The sequence below is a fragment of the Notamacropus eugenii genome, chromosome 1 (genome assembly GCF_028372415.1).
Source record: "Notamacropus eugenii isolate mMacEug1 chromosome 1, mMacEug1.pri_v2, whole genome shotgun sequence".
Taxonomy (NCBI): Eukaryota; Metazoa; Chordata; class Mammalia; order Diprotodontia; family Macropodidae; genus Notamacropus; species Notamacropus eugenii.
The window spans coordinates 191,399,031-191,418,107 of NC_092872.1; the positions used below are offsets into that span (position 1 = coordinate 191,399,031).

Consider the following 19,077-nt stretch of genomic DNA (forward strand, 5'->3'; position numbering starts at 1 on the left):
TTTTTTCCCTTTGGTACATAGGACAGGGAGGGGTGAGTGTATTTGTGTGGTTAAAATTATCAGATATGATATTGTCACAATTATGTTTGAACCCCTTAGAGAAACTATGGAGAGTTAAGCAAGATCTTTTTGTGCGTGTTGCCATCTTTTGTATGTATCAACCAAACCATAACCAACATCTTAGGATCAGGTGTGCTAAATCCCATTTCTCAATTTTATATCCTAATTTTGGGTCTCCCAAATATCTCTCTTGAGTGCTTGATATATTTCATTCTATTGCTATAGAGTATCTTGCATTCATATTTTGCCACACTATTTATTTAAGATAATTGCAAGTCATTGGGTAGGCATGTATAAAAAATCAAGATGTCCTTTTCTTCTGAGTAACAGTAATCAGTCTTGGCTACCTGAAAAAGGAAGCATTCCATTTTCAAGGGTAAGTTTGAGATTGTTATGGAACATTGAGTTGCATTAAGCACAAAAAAATGGACAACAACAAAAACCTGTTAGTTCCAGCTTTCACTCATTGGTGGTAGATCAGATTCTAGTGGACTAGATTAGGGCATACCAAGGTTTGGTTGCTGAACTCTTCCTCAGTTAGACAAAGCGCCATGACCTATAAGACCAGTGGCAATTCTCTTTACATATTCTCTCTCTCTCTCTCTCTCTCTCTCTCTCTCTCTCTCTCTCTCTCTCTCTCTCTCTCTCTCTCTCTCTCTCCCTCTCTCTCTCTTGTTAGGATGATGCATGTTGATTTTGGATGGTAATAGATGTGTCTTCTGATCTGAGAAATACTTGGTTGGCAAAGGGGGAGTGCAATAAAGATACCCCAATTCCTGTTCTCAAAAGGGAAAAAAAAAGAGGAGAGTTAAGGAAAAAGTCAGCTTTCAACCCATAGTAATCTTAGAGGCAGGGTAATGTGATCGGAGACTTGACATATTTCAACTGAATGATAAATCATGAAACCTTTACCAAAATTGTTAGCAAAAGGGAACTGGCGGGGGTAGATATGGAAAGTGGTCCCTCTCTTCCCCCTCCCCTCTCACCCTTCTTCCTTCCTTCCTTTCCCTAGCTGTCTATGAGGAGCAAAGCAGGTGGCTCCCTGTGGCTGACTCTTCATGACAACATGCCATTAGAAATCGCCGTCCTGTTGATCAATCCTCTCGACATGACAGATTTGCCGCAAGGCCTGGCTCTTTGAGCGCCAGCACTGTGCCTTTCCCTCCTTTTTTCCTGCACTAATTGGTGAAAGTTTTTTTTTCCTGTGCTAGTGGCAGAGGAAATTCTTTTGAACGTTATCACAATCAAGTGTTGACTTCTTTAGAATTTGCAAGTAGGTTAAGTGAGTATCAACATTCAAGGGGAAAAGCAGAAACAATACGTAATGCCACCTTAATTTGATTGTTAAAAATAAAATTGGGAAAACATATTGATTAGACCATCATGAAAAAAATCCAGAATTGAAGGCATTTATTAAAAGTATGGCCTTTTAAAAGGTTTTTTTGGGGGGTGGGGGCAAAGAAAAGGGGGTGGGGAATGCTGCATTACCGCCACATTTTGAATCTCAAAATTGATATTAGAGGAAGTAGAGAGTCACTGAGAGAATTTTTTTCTTCTACTTGTGGAATGATCCAGAACAGTAATAATAAAACAATATAATTTATTACAAAATCAAAAGAGATATAGAAATTTGTTTCTTTTATATCATGCAATTTCAATCCAAACCATTAGCATTTTTCAGCCAAAACTCAAAACTAAGTAGAAAAGAGAAATCATTAGTTCCCCAATTTGGATTGCTTATTAGATCATTGGAGTATTAGAAAAAGTTTTAAATTTAATGGTGATTTAAAACATCAGATTTAGAGATAAATTTTGTTTAAAGCTTGTGTCAGTTAAACTCATCATTAGGGGCTCCCTTCTCTAAGAAAAAAATATAATTTACGATGGGTTCAGACATACAATTTGTAAATGTAAAATGTCTTCTAATTATATGCTTTATAAATATGACTTTTAAGTAATCCATGTTTTTTACTTTAAAATTCTATTAGATTATACATATTTTAGCAGTTTTTAAACTGTATGCACCATGATTTAAAATAAAAGTATAAAAGCTAGCTGATTATTTTACCGGTAGACTACTATATTCATTCACAAATTACCAATTTAATGAAGAGGTAAATATAATCTTGAAAATTTGCTGACGTAGAATGAAAATGGAACTAAATAAAAAGAAAACAAACTCGTGGTGGCCAGTGGTGGAAATGCTGAAAAGGAAAACAGAAAGGAAGCTGTTTCTCTCCAATAATATCTAACCAGTATGAAATAGAATCAAATGAATGAAATTCTTACCACTCATCTGAAGCCATTTGATAGTTAATTTGCAATAAATCATTTCAGTTTTAGCAACAAAAAGGAGGGCTGAAAGAGTGGAAACCACAAGAGCCTCAAGTTGGAGGAGCAATCTGGGCACATAGTTTCCCTCTGCAATTATAATTGTTCCCATTATTTTTAGAGGGAGGGTACTTTAACTGAAAGAAGCATAAATTCCCATAATTAATTTTGCCATTGTAAAAATCATTTGCTAAAATTTGCATTATTAACATTATCAAGTCACTAGTTGGTAAGACATCAGACATGATGAGTGTGAAGGGCAGCTTAGGGAGAACTGGCTTTAAACCCTCAGCAGATCGGAGTTAGGATCAAAGGCGCTTGTTTTATGTGGCTGTGCTAGACTTTGAAGTCATGACTGAACCTACACCACTCATTTCATCAAGTTCACTGGTGTCTTAATAGCAGATCAATAAGTTTCAAAGTCGGAGAGTTAATTTGATACTAGTGCTGATGCAGTCGTGCTGGGGAAGCAGAGAGAGAGAGAGAGAGAGAGAGAGAGAGAGAGAGAGAGAGAGAGAGAGAGAGAGAGAGAGAGAGAGAGAGCAGCCCATTAACAACTATGATAGAGAAGTCCACAATGATGGGGAGGGTTATCTCTAACAGTGAAATGGCAAGTTCTGTCCGACCGGAAATCCGACCACTAGAATAAAGGGACAAGAGGTCCTCGTTTTAATAAACTTGAATTATATAGAAGGAAGGCATTTGGTATTTCAACAGTCTTAGGGCTCAGGTATAGCAAAGTGTTTATATAGAAGATTTTATGTCTTATATAAATGGGATACTCATGATCATCAAACAACAAATGTGAACAGCAACCAAAAAGAGAACAGAGTAGCCCCCCCACCACATTCTCAAAAAATGTGGCAAATTAAGGCCACTGTAGCTTTTTCTTTCCTCCTTTCTGCTCTTTCTTTTTTCCTTTCTTCCTTCCTGTTCAGAATCTATATGGATAAGGAAATTTTTTGTGGGTTAAAAAAATTGGTGTTGACAGATTTTTTCACTTTATTATTTGTGTTTTTTCAAACATGTGGAATCGGAAACATTCTTTTAAATATTCCCAGGTGACAGTATTTGAAGTTATATTTTTTTTAATTTAAAAATGTTCTCCCCCAAACCTCAGCTGAAGTCTCAGTACATAGCTCTCTGCACCCCCCCCCCCTTTTTTGAATGTACAGCTTGTACATATAGATACAAAGGTAAGAGTCCCTAGTTTCTGGGTACCATCTATCTCTCTTTTGCTATAAATGAACACCAAACTTTCCGATTTTACAAGTGATGTCTTTGTACCGTGCCCCCAAAGTTTTCTTGGACATAAGAAAAGCAACAGTGGTAAATTCTACGGCTCAGTGTATGTGTGTGTATGTCTGTGTGTGTCTGTATGTAAAGTTGGCCTGTGGTACAAAGTATCTTTTTTCATTGTTTGTTTAGAAGGGATCTTTGTTGTATTTGTTGCTTAGGTCTTCCGATAAGGCTACGTGCATTGGTGTGATGATAGTGCTTGGCAGTGCTGGTGGCTGTGGCAAGAGGGGATTGGGGAATATGTGGGTGGGGGAGAATCATAATTCAACAAAATGATGCTAATCTTGAGAAACATAGAGTAGAAACCTTTTATTGGGGCAGGGTGCTCAGAAAGAGGTGGTATCTTCATAAGAACTTTGCCATCTGTGTATGTACAGCAGCGGCTCCCTAACACCGGAGGTCAGATTCACACCCTTTTCGAACAAAACTCTAATTTAGAATGTTCATCTGAGGGTTGATAATGGTATTAGAAGGCCAGTGGTGGGGTGGTCAGTGGGTGTTGTAGATTAGCGCAGTGGTCATTACAGCTTTAGCTAGACCCCCACGATTCATTGGGTAGATTAACCATCACATCTGCCATTTTATCCCTTTTATTTCTCCCCTTTTGCCACATTTAAAATATGAAAGGGGGGAGAGAGGGGGAAAAAATCATCTTGAAGACAATTGATATGAAACAAGACAGGAAAGCAAGCCATATCAAAAAGGTCCAAGAAATGGCTATAGCCAGATATGCCTCTATCTCCATTATCTTGATATGTATCTTACTGTAGTGATACATATTGTAGGTGTAGGTGACATATGTGTGTTGAAATGAACTTGGTGAATTCAAATAAATTGGTTCTATCAGGTAAGCCTCAAGCTTTTGGACTTCATTCCCTTTTATTCATCCTGTTTTGCAAAGAAAAGGACCGTGCTGTAATAATTGCTCGTATAGATTTCTGTTATCCAGTTAATTCTATCCTTTTGGATCTAATATAGTGTTACTTTTGGATCTAATATAGTGTTTCTTTCTTCCTTTTTTTAAGAACACAAGTGAAACCAACTTATATTTAGACTGGCTACATCTGAAATGAGAAAATCTTAGCTCCTAATATCATAATAGATACTGTGTCTTTTCAGGAGACTTTATCTAAGATGCTGCTTGTATGTGGGTGTGTTTTTAAGAGTATGCTGTTGCCTCTGTGTTTATTACAGAAAGGTGTCACTGTTAAAGGGAATTTAAGAGTTTCTGTAAATGTAATGGTTCATCCTGAATAAAGTGAGAGAGACAGTACTTGGAATCTGGGGAATAAGGGTGGAAGGAGCTGTAGCTGATGAAGGTGTTTCTTGTCAAATTTGAGTAGGAATTATTTACGGTGCTGCCGACAGTGAAAGTGAAGACATGGAAAATTATCCCAGATGGGACGAATTGCTCGTTCTCTGTTCTTCTGCTTCTTCTTCTTCACTTTTTTTTTAAAAGGGGAAAGATTTCAGAAAAACTCTTTTCTCTTAGAACACTATGAATAAAATCTGGACAGCTGTCGAAAAAGATATGCCATCTGCATTTAAAAAAAATTTCTAGCCACACCATAACTAAATAGCTTGAATAGTACATCTTTTTTTTTTCCCTTTGCCTTCATACATAATGATCTCCACTTCATTAAAAGCGTATTAATCTGGTTCCCAGTCTCTTGGGAGACACCTTAAGATGATGATATTGTGGGTTTTTTTCCCCCCGAATTGTTTAAAAAAAAATTCTAGCAGATTTGGTCCCTGTCAGTCAGAAATAATTGTGTTCTTAATCTTGTCCCTGATGGATGACTCGGAGTTCAGCAACGGGCCGGCTCCAATGACAAATACAATATTAATATTCATTAAGCGCTTTGACGATGCTAATTTTGATGCGGTGGTAAAGGGCCTTCCAAAGTTAGCGGCCAAAGCATCAGAGCTGTGCAAGGTGGCAAGATAATTTGTGCTGGTTTGCTGAGCTGAAGGCTTTTAAAGTCTATTGCAAAAAGCTAGGTACCACAAACAAAAAAGAGAAAGGGGAAAAAGTTCTGAAGCATTGGAAGGCAGGGCTGCGGAAATAATACGATCACAGTCCGCTAAAAAATTTGACACCTCTGATGCAGTTTCTTTGAGTGAAATTTCTACAAAGTTGCAACAAAAAAAGCATAGCATGGTAAGTCAGCACATTCTTGATTTCTGTTTAATCTTTTTGATCTTTTCAATTATCGCTATTTGAAGATCAATAGTCATTTTTTCCTACTATGCTTAGAAGACTCGCAGCGGTGGTTTAATATGTGTTAGGACCATTTGCTTTAAAGGAACACATCCACAAGTTTCTGTGGGTGTTTTTTTTTTTTTTTACTTAGCCAGAACAATTTTTTATACAGTAAATGGTTCTGATTTTTTTCCATATTGGGGGCTTTTTACAGTCTGTTTTTGTTTTTCGTTAAAACTAATAATAATTCAACAAGATTAATAACTGAGCTGTGGATATCGTCCAGGATTTCCGAGGGCAGTTCTGGCTGGCCAAAAAGAAAGGGAAAAAAAAAAAAAAAACTTAGAGCGGAGCAATCCTCTAACTTTATTCCAAATTCAAATACTTTCTCCCCTTCTCTGAATGGCATCAGATAGCTATTAAAGCTTAATTTCACTGGAGAACTGCAAAGCACTACTTTCACCAACTTAGGTGAACTCCTTTAGAGTATTGAAATTGCCTTTATGTTTGCTAAGTCGGCAAACAAAATATCAGGCTTTGTTCTTTTGACTGAATTCCGGGGGTTGGGAAAAGAGCTTCTCTTCCCCCTACCTCTGTACTCCCCCCCCCTTTGGTGGATTGTTATTGAATGGGGGGGGGATTTGAGTTATTGTGTTCATCCCTATCAAGCGAGATAATTCTATGAATGGAACTGTACTTGAGCATCTTTGCTGAAGAGCTGGTGTTGTGTGTCTGGCTCCTGTGTGTATCTGTTCAGTGCGGCTCCGTTGTGAATGGTGTAGGGTGGGTGCTGCCCTCCGGTGGAGCAGCCCAACACCAATGTGATTGCGCATCCATGTAAGTACGATAATATACCCAACGGCAGCATGCTTGAAACCAGGCAGCGTGAAGGAGCCCGATTAAAAACCTTGTAAATGGTAAGCTATCCTTCTCAGCCAACAATAGCCATCCTATGCGTTTGCTTCATGTCCACTGCTCCCTAGTTTGGTTGTTTATGCATTTCTCTTGCATGCTAGTAGCTTGTAGGCTTTGGATTGTTCTCTGTGAATTTGAAATAACTTTAAAGATGGATAGACTTCTGACTGCTCAGGTGCCTGGTAGAGTGGAGGTCTTATTTTAGTTTTTTAAGTTTTTTCTTCTTTTGAAAAAATTCTGTTGGAATACCTTTTTAAAAAAAAATTCAGAAACTTGAGTCAGTGACAGGGGAAATATGCTTTTATGATTTATAATTTAAAACTGAATTGATCATGTGGGATTTGGGTTAATATCCCCCACAAGGCTGCAGTAATGTAGCAACCCTCCCTTCACATCCCTTGCCATTCCCAAAGTTTTTAGTGAAACTGCAGCATTTTCTCTTTATTACATATAATATCCCCATATCCGTTGACCTCCTTTCTCAGAAAAATCTCTAAAAGAACCTGCAACAATAAAAGAAGAAAATCTAACAAAAAACTCCCAAACATCCAGCAGCAAACTCGAAGGGGGTAGGGGAAATGGTTGTGTTCCGGATCAGGGAATATGTGATGTAAAACCCAAGTTCTAGTTTGGTCTTCCCAGCCTTCCTCTTTAACCCCCTCCATGATCTCTCCCATACCCCACCCCCTCTTCAGTGATTGATTGCAATTTCATACTAAAAGAAGTTCTTGGATCTATTTTGGGGAGACCTTACAACTATTGATAGTTTAGTTTTAAAAATACACATACGTATGCCAAAAAAGTTTAGCAGAAGCTAGTTAATTAGAGATCCTTTTTTTTTTTTCTTTTAACTGACTTGTGTACAGTTTGAGGGGTTGGAGTGGCATCATCTGAAGGAGAGGATAGGCTTTATCAAGCGACTTTAGTTTCCTAGGCGGAGTGAGCTGGAAGAAATTCAGAGATTCATCAACTGCTTTTTTTCTTCATCACTCTTTTTTTTGTGGTAGAAGAGGAGCCTGGAATGTGTTGGCCCATCTTGTGGTCTCCATCTATCCTCCGTTTTGAAAAAGCCAAAAAAATAAATTCTCTGTCCTAGCCGTAGAGTTGCTGCACTTTGTAAGTTATTGTTACTAAATGATTGGGAACTGTCCATCACCAGGGAGAGAACTTGCAGTTTACTTAAGAAATTGCCTGAGTGACAAAGGCAGGCGATGCAGTGTGGTGGTCCCTGTGAATAGAGGGAGGGAAGGCAATTAGCTGCCGTGTTGTTGGGGCTTTTTACTTGTCAAGCTGGAGTCTCGTTGCTTTTGTTACTACCATGTAAGGGGAAATAGCAGGGTTTTGTTTTGGTATTAAGGGCCTTAAAGATTGCTGCCTGACACTTTACCCAGGAAGGCCAGATAAGTACAGAGAGAGGGGAGAGAGGGGAGTTGTTTGTTTTTTTGTTTTTTAAAGAGGATGAAAAATTCTCTTGTTTGTTATTATCTTTAAACCCTTCCCAGTCTTGTTTTATTTTGGGGTGTGTGTGTGTGTGTGTGTGTGTGTGTGTGTGTGTTGGGAAGAAGTAGGTTATTAACTTGTTTAGTATATTAACAGATTGTTTACAAGCACACGTCATGTAAACAATTCTGTGTGTTTGGAGATAAGGAGTATAGCAATCAGTTTTCCAAATTAAAAACATCTTCCTTGTGTCTGTGGTAGTGGCAGCCAGAAGAAAAGAAATCTTTGCAATTGCTTTTGCTTCTAGCAAGATAGGTGCAAATCCCATGTGGCATTAGTGTTTTCCCTGCTTCTATAATCTACCTGTGTGGGAACCCCTCCCCTCTTTTGGCAGGGGAAGGGAGAATCATGGATTCCTAACACTTTATGGGTAGAGGTGGGGTTAGAAGAACTTAGTAGGTTGACATTTAGCTAGTTAGTCACTTTTATCCCATAATTAGATCCCATTCCTTGTAAAAGGGGATTGACTCTATTTTTTTGTGTGTTGTCTGAACTAGCCAGCTCAGATTAAGTAAAAAAAATGTCCTTGTATCATTTATGAGGTGCAGGAAGAAGTCAGTTGAGTTGGTAGGATTCTGTGATGGCCTGTGCACCCTTCTCACATATTTTTTTACTCCTGAGAAAACTTGCAAAATATAATAGCTGTTGAAAAGTGATCAGGTACTTTGGCTGTTGGAATTCCAGTGAACACTGGAACAGTGGAGACTCAAATTCTTCTGGTTGTGTCCTTTCCAGAGAGGTCAGTTAAAAACCGTTAAGGCATAGTCAGAGAGGTCAGTTAAAAAACCGTTAAGGCAGTGGGTGTGTAGTAAGAGAGGACCAGAGTGAAGTCAGGCCCTGCAAAGTGTCACTTATATGTCAGAGTGACAAGAAAATATTACCCCCCCCTCCTCATTTGTTCCGTGGCAGCTCTCTCCCTAAGATATTTGTTTTGAGAGACCTGACATTCTTCCAGATAAAATGACGACTTGGTACACTTAGTTGATCATGTTCCCTTATGGCTGGCCAGTATTACCTGTGTACTCTTAGGTAGTACCTGTGCTAGCACTGTTGCTGCTGCCCAAGGTAACAGGAGAGTGAGGTGGGGGGGCTTTTCCTAGGTGCCCTGAGCAGGAAGAAAAAATAGGCCTGTTTCCCCTGAAAGGCTCCCGAAGTGGTAAAGATTAGGGAGCTAGCGGAGGCTTCTTTCCAGTTGTTTTTGCTGCAGCCAGCAAACCTCGGCTACACTTTAGGGAAAAAGAAAAGACTAAAACAGTTTTTCTTCTAGGCAACATGACAGTGGATTTTGAGCATTCCGAATATACCAGGCCCCAAAATTGGAGACATCTTGATCTTTCAAGATGCTTTTTGCAGTACTTTAAGTGAAAGGTGGGAAGGGAGGGGAAAGTGGGAGGGAAAAAGAGGTGAGAAGCTTTAAGAAAAATAATAGACAAAAAAGAAAAGCCAAAAAAAACCACCCAAAAAACCAAAACTGGCACAATCCGCATCTTGAAGGTACAGCGAAAGTTTTTGAGGTAAAGGGAAGGAAAGCCAAAGCTGTTATGTACCCGAGGGATGCAATTTTAGTGGGGATGGAAGATTTGAGTGGTAAAGGAGCAGCAGTAGCCTCTGGGTTCTCTCTCTTCCAGCAGTTGGGCTGTTGGCATCTCAATTTGAATTGCTGGGTGAGTAGCACTGAGTAGCATTGTGTGTGTGTGTGTGTGTGTGTGTGTGCGCGTGTGTGTGCATATGTGTGTGTGTGTGAGAATCTGTGGGTCTGCACACCCTTTTCAGTCCTGACCATTGAACTTCCTCTGTGACTTTTTGTTATTATTCTGGTGGATGTAAGCCCCCCTCTTCCCCCCCAAAAAAGAAAAAGGCAAAAAAAGGACAAAGCGGTCACCTCAAGCTGCGACCTTATGCTCTGTATATTTGACAGTATACTTTGAGGGGAAGAGTTTTTCTTTTCTTTCTTTTCTATTTTTAAAAGCTTGTCTTAAGTTCTAGTACTTCCATTTCTATCACAATGTGAATCTACTTGGTCTGCCTTTCCAAATAAAGCCAAGCCCCACTCCAGAAAGGGGCATTTTTGTTTGGGCTTTCTGTGAAGCTGATTGTTCCCCCTTCTTCCCAACCAGGGTGGGCTGGGGGTGTAGGATTTGGGGAGGGGTTACGAAGGGGAGACAGAAATGACACTTGTTCACTGATAGCGTGCTTTCTAAACCTTACATATTTCCAAGCGAGTAGCTTTTCCGGTAGTAGGATTTGTGTAAACTATGTATGCTTGTTCATATTTTATGCTAGCATTCTGTTATTGTGCCTTTAATTGTGTTTATTTTAAATCTCCAAATTTAGATGCAGGCTTTTAGTGGTTCAGTCGTTCTGGTGTTCATGCTCTCTCAATTCAGAAAATCCAGAATGTGTGATTTGTTTTAGAAACCTGAGGAAGAAGCTGATGACAGCCCATTGTGCTGTTAATGATTAGGGAGAAAGCCCTTCTCTGCAATCCCACTTCTGGTTTGGGGAGAAATTACAGGACCCTTTCCAACTGCGGTGACCAACAACTTGGCTGGCCCAGGCTATAAGGCTGCTGTCCTTTGAAGACAGAGGCATTTGCTTAATTATTTCCAATGTGTGGGAGCCCTGTTAATGATCAGACTCAAAAACGTTTACATCGATCATATCTTCAAACTGGTATGAAATGGGAGGGTTTGAAGGGTATGGGAATGGTCTTCCAGTTATTTGACTTTTAATGCTTTGTTCTAGTGTTTAAATGTGAGAGTGTAAAGAAGGTTTTCCTCTTTTCAATTGTAAATTAATGACCAAAGAATGTCGTGATATTTCTTCTTGAAAACATGAAGTATCCAATGAAACAGATTATGTAAAAATCCAAAATTGGGTGGGACAGACTACAAATATGTGTAGTCAGCGTTTCCTTCCCTAAGTTTCTTATTTAATAGGAGTCTGTCCTTTCAAGGCTTTTTATTTCAGGCCTTTACTTTGTTTATTACATGTCTTGCTTAGTTTGTTGTTGAAATGAACCATTCTATTTCTCCTCTTGGAATCACATATAAAAGAGTTGCTTGAAAATGTAAATTCTTGACTCAAATGATACAGATATTACGATCTTTGTTCTGTCATAACATGCTCCTAACATACATTTTCTGAATGTACCAGACCCTGCAATGCTGTATTCTTAGGAAAACCTCTCCTTTGTAGCTTGGGGCTGGTGGGGGCCTGACTGAATGAGGGGGTGTCATAAAGTTCTTCCCTTTCTGCAATATTTTGGAATGTGTTGAAATTTTAACATGTCCTCCAGATTACACACTTTTGCATATATTTGTAGTATTCTATATTCTCTCTCTCTCTCAAATTGAACTGGCTTAATTCACTATTTGTTTGTATTATTTCCATGTGTTGTCTAAAACTTCTGGTTTACAGTTCACCTTTAGCAGAGGAAGAAACATTGTTTTTCCAATGTGGTTCATTATTTAGTGGCTCTAAACACAATGGAATTGTGTGGTCTTCCTTCCTTCCTTCCTTCCTTCCTTTCTTCCTTCCTTCCTTCCTTCCTTCCTTCCTTCCTTCCTTCCTTCCTTCCTTCCTTCCTTCCTTCCTTCCTTCCTTCCCTCCCTCCCTCCCTCCTTCCTTCCTTCCTATTCCAATGTGATGGCTGATATATACACAAAAAGCAACTTCTTCTTCTCCTTACTCCCCCCTATCATCTCTACTACCTCCCCAGCTCCCAGTAAGTTGGTCTCCCCTTTTGTAGGTGAGAAAATCCACATGACTTCTACAAAACAATTGTTTTATGGATGCGCTTACAACCTCTTAGAGTAAAGCTATTATTTTGAACCAGTGTCGGACAATGGTGATACTGTAGGAAAAGATTTAATTATCTCAACAAAGCTGGTAATACATTGACAATTCTTTCTAACGAATTGACATGCGGTAGAATCAGAAATACCAGATAATGCGAGCTTCACTTTTTTCCATCCTATCCCAAATCTGGAGAATGAAATGTCTCCCCCCTTTTATTTCAAATTACATAATATTTTATTAAAACTCATTTTGGGGGAAAGGTTGTATTTTTTTGTTTCTCTCTTTTTTTTAAGAATTGGGCTTTGGAAACTTGAGAAAAAATCTTTCATTGGTTTTCTTGAATTGATGGGATTACTTCCCCGCTCTATTTTAAAGCTCTTCATTTTTTTAGGGGGAAGTATGTATGCCCTCCTTTCCAATACACACAATTTCTGGAAATCAAGACATGTACATATTTAGGTTAGCCATTAATCACAGAATTTCAAAATTACTGAGAAATAGTTTCCTTGTAGGAATGAGATTTCTAATTCTTTACACTTATTTAAGGATGAAAATGAGTACTATGCTCAGTGTCTCTCAGTGCTCAGTGGGAATGCACTTAGTGAAACTTGTGGAGTGTTGAGACTCAGCTGGGAGAATGAAGTCTTTTCCCCCTTTTTAACGGTATTCTCTCTCTCTCTCTCTCTCTCTCTCTCTCTCTCTCTCTCTCTCTCTCCCCTCCCTCTTCCTCCCTCCCTCCCCCCTCCCTCTTCCTCCCTCCCTCCCCCACATATTTAGAACATTGGGATGTTGGGGGATGCTACTCTGCAGAGCAGAAATGGGTAGGAGCAGGACAAGCCAGAGTCATCCAGGCCACAGGCTGGCTTGGGCAGGCAAACACATCATCTTCCAAGTGCCTTAAAAGTTAACTGGGAGAGACACAATAGGATGCTTTCTTTTTATTGGAAACTAAATGAGAAGGAGTAAAAATAAATTAGGGCTAATGAACATAGCAGCAAGTAATTGTACAGGAGCCTATGAAAGTCTTGCTTAGCTTGAATGAGGTCTGCTCCAAGTTTTCCCATCACCATCGGGTTTTGGCCGTTGTTTAATTGTGAGATTGGATGGTGTTGTGGTGGTGGTGGTAGTTTCCCCTTCCCCTTTTGAAGTGTAGGAAGAAACATATTTAAGAGGAGTTTGAGCAAGAGATGCATTGACAGTCTGTTTTACATGATACTAGTAGGGATTTTTGCATATATACCATTTCCATACTTAGATGTATGTGCAGTTATATGTGTGTATATATATACATATGATATGTACACACCACGAGTGTGTGCTAAGTGCTTAAGGTAGTTTGAGTTAGCTGTGTTTGTGTGTGTGTGTGTATGAGAATTTATATGAAATTTGACTGCACGTTTCTCTTCTCCCTACTCCCTCCAATCTACTCTTGTCGTAGAAAGAGTGTTAAAAATGCCTGCGTGGGTTCATGAGAACGATGAGTTGGCAAAATTTGGTCAAAGATATGGGGATCTTTGCTTTCTGTTGTAGCTGTCTAAATTGGATGTACTTCCAGTCTTTTCTTCATTTATCAGTAGAATATTTACAGAATCAGAAAACCAAGCAGCTCTCCCCAGCCTTCTTAGCATCCTAGATATCCTTGAAGTCGATAGAGGTGGCCACAATTCAGACTGCGGGGCTGATACTCCTGTAGGCTTTAAGTGTATTTTGAAAGCAGAAAGAGTAAAGGAGAATGTCAGACAGTTTGCTTGGGTGTGTTTGGTTGGAATTTTTGGCATGTAATTCCATTTTCTACCCTCCCAACTTCTACGTATAAGAAGTTGGTCCCAGGAAAGGGATGGTATATAAGAAGTGGATACAGGCTATATGGAGGGGAGGGAAAGGGTGTGTGTGTGCAAGACAGTGAGATGGAAAAAGAAGAGGGATACCAGTTTTCATCTTTTGTTTATTATTCTCACCCTACCCCTTTCCCCTCTTTTATTAGTTTCAACAGGGAGCTGGTAGTTATCAATGGAGGTCTTGTCCCAGGGCACAATTGGCAGTTAGCTTAGGGCAAGAGCTCAGACAGAAAAGGGCTCTATTAAACTGTGATGAAAAGACTGACCAGTGTCACTTTATAGGCCAAAATGGGAGTCAGGAGCAGCAAGTAGAAAGTTAGGAGAAGGAAGAGAATCTTGGGAGGGATCGATGAACTTGGGAAGATGCAGCATAGCCAGTTATGAGTTCTCCCCTCTCTCTCTCTCTTTCCCACAAATGAAGAACTTATAAAGTAGAGAAGCAAAATGTAGAATTGGGCAGGATGGAGGAGTTTAAAGATTGTTTACTTGGAATTCTCCTCCTCGAGTGATCTGGAGTGTTATAAAAGTGAAGACTCTTCCTTAGAGGTATTCTTGAATTTCTGGAGGGATTTTGTCTTGACTACTAGCTCACACGATTTTTCCTATCATTTCCACTGACTTCCAGTTAGTTCATTGCCATAAAGACATGAGGGTTGCCCATTGGTAGGGAATGGTGCTCCATCTCTCTGTACTGCCTCCTTCTCCCTGCTTTGGTAGCCCTCCCCCACTCCCTCATGGCTCCAGTGACTTGAAATATCTATTAATGTTTTACTAGTCGCCATTGGCCTCTGTGCAGTCATAATAAATGGCATCTGGAAAACGCATGGAGATGAGTTATAAACCCATTTTTAATGTAAACCAGGAGTGAATAGTGCCCTTTGCTAATGCAGAATTCAGTCCCTGGGAGGGCCTGGTAATTCAAGACCACTGAAGACCTTCCCCATCCACCCTGAGGAGGGGAAAAGGCTGACAAATGCTGTTCTGTGCTGCTTTTGTTTTATTGTGCTGGGCTCATAAAGGCACTTTCTGGCCCCATCTTTCTCCTGCAGAAAGGGAAAGCAATAGGGGAGTATTGAAGAGGAGGGCCCAACAGAGAGAACAGGCGGAGCAATGGCTCCATTTGTTTTCAAAGTCTGTTGATTAATAGGTGGAGATGTGAATGGCTAGCTTTCTTTCCTTTTAGGCTTCCCAGAGTAAGGGAAGGTTGGGAGGGCCGGGGGGATGTTAGGAGACCGAGCAATAAGGACCTAATCAATCTCGTACTTGCCAAGTTCCAAATTACAAATAGTACTGAGTGGGGTGGGAGGGTATAGTATCTCAATGAGGGTGGCATGGTTACTTCCATGGAGGCAGCCAAACTGAGTGCTTAAGGACCCTTGAAAGGTCATGGGTCAGTCAAGGAGGTCTTCCCTATGCTGGGGTTTGATGAATACTTTGGATAGAAAGAGTTTAAGCTTTGTGTGGTGTTAAAGGGCCCTTTATAATTAAAATGTTCAATGCTCAAAGCTACAGACCTTAATGAAGAAAACAGGATGGAAGTTTAGGCAGCAGCAGCTTAACCAGGTAGGTGGCATTTATAAAGGAGCGGGGGGAAAGTCTGTAGGCTGTCATGACTCTTACTGTGATCACGTTAGGGTAGTGTGTAGTCTCACTGTTTTCTAAAGATTTTTACCTGACTCTTTTTTAGTTTCATAGATTACTTTTTCCTTATTTCCTTTTTAGCCTGGCACTGATCACATGTAATATGCTTCTTTACTATAGCCCTGATGTAAGCTGATTTAATATTAGAATTTCAGGAGTACATTCATCCTATTAAAAGGGTCATTAAGATTCTGGATTCTTTAATTCTAGGCCTATTTGCTTGCCTGTAACTATCATTTTTCATCTATCCCTACCCCCACCAGAAAAGAAAAAGAAACAAAATCCCTCAGGAAAGTTACTCTTACTTCATGCACATATTCCATTGGGAGAGGGAGGGAGCCAGAGAGCTTTAGCTTGGTACTAGTGGGACCTAGTCATTGGCTGAATTGCCTGGTGTTGGTATTCTCTATACTATAGAGAGTTAAGTCACAGGGATGTAGCTGTATGGAAGACTAGATTCTTGAAATGGCTTTAAGATTTGGGAAGGTTGGTCGGAACAAATACTGTACGGTCCTGGACATCATCTCTCTAGGCACGAACAATGAAACCCATCATAATTTAAACTATTTGGAATTTGTGTTCCCCTTCCCCTGATCTTTTCACTTATCCCCTCTCTAGCCCACCAACTCCCTTTTGAGTATTGGATTTCTCCATTACCATGTAAGCTCTTTCAGGGCAGAAGCCATGTTTTTGTTTGTATTTGTAACCTCAGAGCTTAACACAGTGCCTGGCACCTAGTAAGCACTTGATAGATAGTTGTTACTTATTCAAGATATTAGGAAGATTCATCAGATAGAGAAATGAGGCCTTACCTATAGATCCCTCTTCTTCCTGACCCTCACTTTCACTCTCCTTTCCCCACCTCCCTGTAATTATACTGTTCAAAGTCCATTTTCTTTCTTCCTTTCCTGATTTGGGAACTTAATTTGCTGTCTTTGATGGTAGTGAATGCTGTTCCTAGACGTATTTGAAATTGTGCTGGGTCATGAAATTCTTAAAACTCCCTGGTCTTAAGTTATCTTGTTATAGATTGGGCAATGGAAGAAATCTGGGGAAAGTGATGGTCTTATTTCCCCTTGTTTTTTGACTTGTCTGTAGTCTGAAGAAAAGGCTTTGAACACCCTATTTTTGGGGTGTACATTCTCTTGTGTAGGCTAACTTGAATGCATATCCCAAAAACTTAATTTCTTTAAAGGACTGGGAAATTCTCTGAGCCATTTCCCTTTTAAAATATTTTGTAATAAGGTTGATTCTAACTCAAAGATATCTTTCCATGTTCTGTTTTTTCATTATCTGAGCAATGCATGTGGCTTTCATTGTATTATATACTCATTATTATTCTTGAAGTGGTGCTAACATATGTTTGTATGTATATGCATATACATATATGCAAACATAGGAATACTTGCGTATATGTCGATTGCAGAGGGAGCTACTTCCTATAGAAGGTATGAAAGGTCCTTCTATCTGCCTGTAAAGATTGTTCTTATGAAGGTAGATACCTTACATAAATGTGTTTGTGTGTGTGTGTGTGTGAGTGTGATTAAAGTAATAGTAATTGAGCCATCTAGTAACAAGCCCATAATGCTATAGGGGGATCAAAGTCTTTGGCACTACAGTCTTAGCTCTTGAGTTAATTGGCCATTCTTCTCTTGGTTCTTTTTCTCTTTTCTATATAAGAATTAGGCTAAATTGTTGACAGTGACTGATGGATATACCACTGCTTACTATGCTCCTTATCCCTGCCCTCAGTTCAGATGTTGTGGGTAACATTAGAGAGAGCCCTTTCTCTCATCACATAATGAAGCAAATCAGGAGATCTACAAGTTGCCTTGAGGCATCCAGGGATACCAGGTAATTTAGTAGGAGTGAATGACTAACCTGTCTTTCCTGGAAACTAGATGACTTGAAAAAGTCTTCATCCATCTCCTTTTTCAAAGCTATGATGTGAGGATCAGTCTAGATAGCAGGACCTTGGGGTCCAGTCCTGAGCACATCTGTAGTGCTCATCCCTAGAGTTACCCTCACTGTGTTTACAGAATTATGGCTAAAGAAACATACTTGGCTATGTTTGGGTATGCAGAAACACTCAGAAGATTTGGTCACTCTAACAAAGCTTGGCTTTTTTGGGAGAGGGTGTGATTTTGTTTTGTTTTTTAGAATTGCTTGTCCCTTGTATGTAAAAGATGGAGACTCCTTATCCAGGAATGTATTCATATCGTTCTCTTGTTTAGTAATCCTGAGTGCTCCCTTTTACCTGCCAAATACAGACATCTGTTTGATATTTAAAACCCTTCCAAACTTGACTCTGATTGGGTTTTTCAGTCTCTTCATAGAGTCTACAATTTCTTTCAAAGCTCATTTTGAATGTCACCTTTTCCATAATATTTTAAAATATTGATTCTACCACTCTCCCACCCCCTCTTCCTTTGACTTGGGCCTTCTTCCTCCATTCCCTTGAATGAAATTTGCATATACTTTAAATATATTTATACATGCCCTTGTTGTCTTATGTAATAGAATGTGAACTCCTTGTAGGCAGAGGCTGTTTAATTTTTGTCATAGTATCACCAGTGCCTCAAACAGTACCTGGAAAATAACAGGCTTTTCATAATTGCTGGTTGATTGTTTCATACTTGAGAAGGAAGCCAAAATCAAGCCTTTGCTGACCTTAACACGGTATCTGATCCATAGTAGATGCTTATTAAATGCTTGTTGACTTGTTAACTTTCAGTTTAGTTACTTATTACAATAGTGTTTGGGGAAAAAAATTCCAGAATTCATGATTGTAGGGTTTTTTTTGAGGTTACAGTTACTGATATTCCTCGTTTAGTTCCTCAGTTTCACTGAATGACCTCCGGAATACACCTTGTGCATCTTTGGCTCTTAGGCTTTTACTCTTGATGTTCTCCCTGCCTGGAAGTAGCCTTGCTCCTCTTGTCTACCTACTAAGTGTTTTAAGGTCTAGCTTAAACAAGTCCTGCTGTATTACCCAATCACACTGAGCTTTTCATTCTCTTATTTCTGATTTCCTGAACCACTTAGATGGCACCTCATAAGCTTGCTTTTCTCCCCAACTACTGTTTGTATTAAACTACCTTTTTTCATTTGTACTTTTTCTCTTTGCATTAATTTTACATCTTCTTATGTGTCGTCTCTCTTGCCCATTAGAATGTAAGATTTTTAAAAGTAGGAATCATTGCATTCTTTGTATCCTTAGGGCCTACACAGAATTTTGTATAGGCTTAATAAAGACTTGTTGATTGACTACCTTTGCCTTTTATTATCTCTGCTGGTCGGGCAGGAGAGTGGAAATAGTTCTGGGTTTGGAGTGACTAAGAGGATCTATGTTGTGTCCTATTTCTTTTACTTACCTGCTGGGGAAGCATGTTCCCTTTCCCAATTTATTTCCCCAACTAAACAATGGCCGTGATTTTTGCCCTCAAATTTTATTTGATCCAAAGGCAAACTAGGATCATAGATGAAGAA

The 19,077-nt window shown here is 39.5% G+C and overlaps 1 protein-coding gene across 44 annotated transcripts in view; it reads left to right on the plus strand.

Moving 5' to 3' along the window:
• Positions 1 to 19,077, plus strand: part of TCF7L2 (transcription factor 7 like 2) — a 235,416-nt gene that overhangs the window by 184,452 nt on the left and 31,887 nt on the right. Inside the window, exon 1 of one of the 44 annotated variants that reach the window (XM_072622811.1) lies at positions 9,091 to 9,972. The exons of the other annotated variants lie outside the window; for them this stretch is intronic. Coding sequence (XP_072478912.1) covers positions 9,850 to 9,972 — 123 coding nt within the window. The 5' untranslated portion in view covers positions 9,091 to 9,849. Of the gene's footprint in view, positions 1 to 9,090; positions 9,973 to 19,077 lie in introns of those variants that run through there. 44 annotated transcript variants of the gene reach the window in all.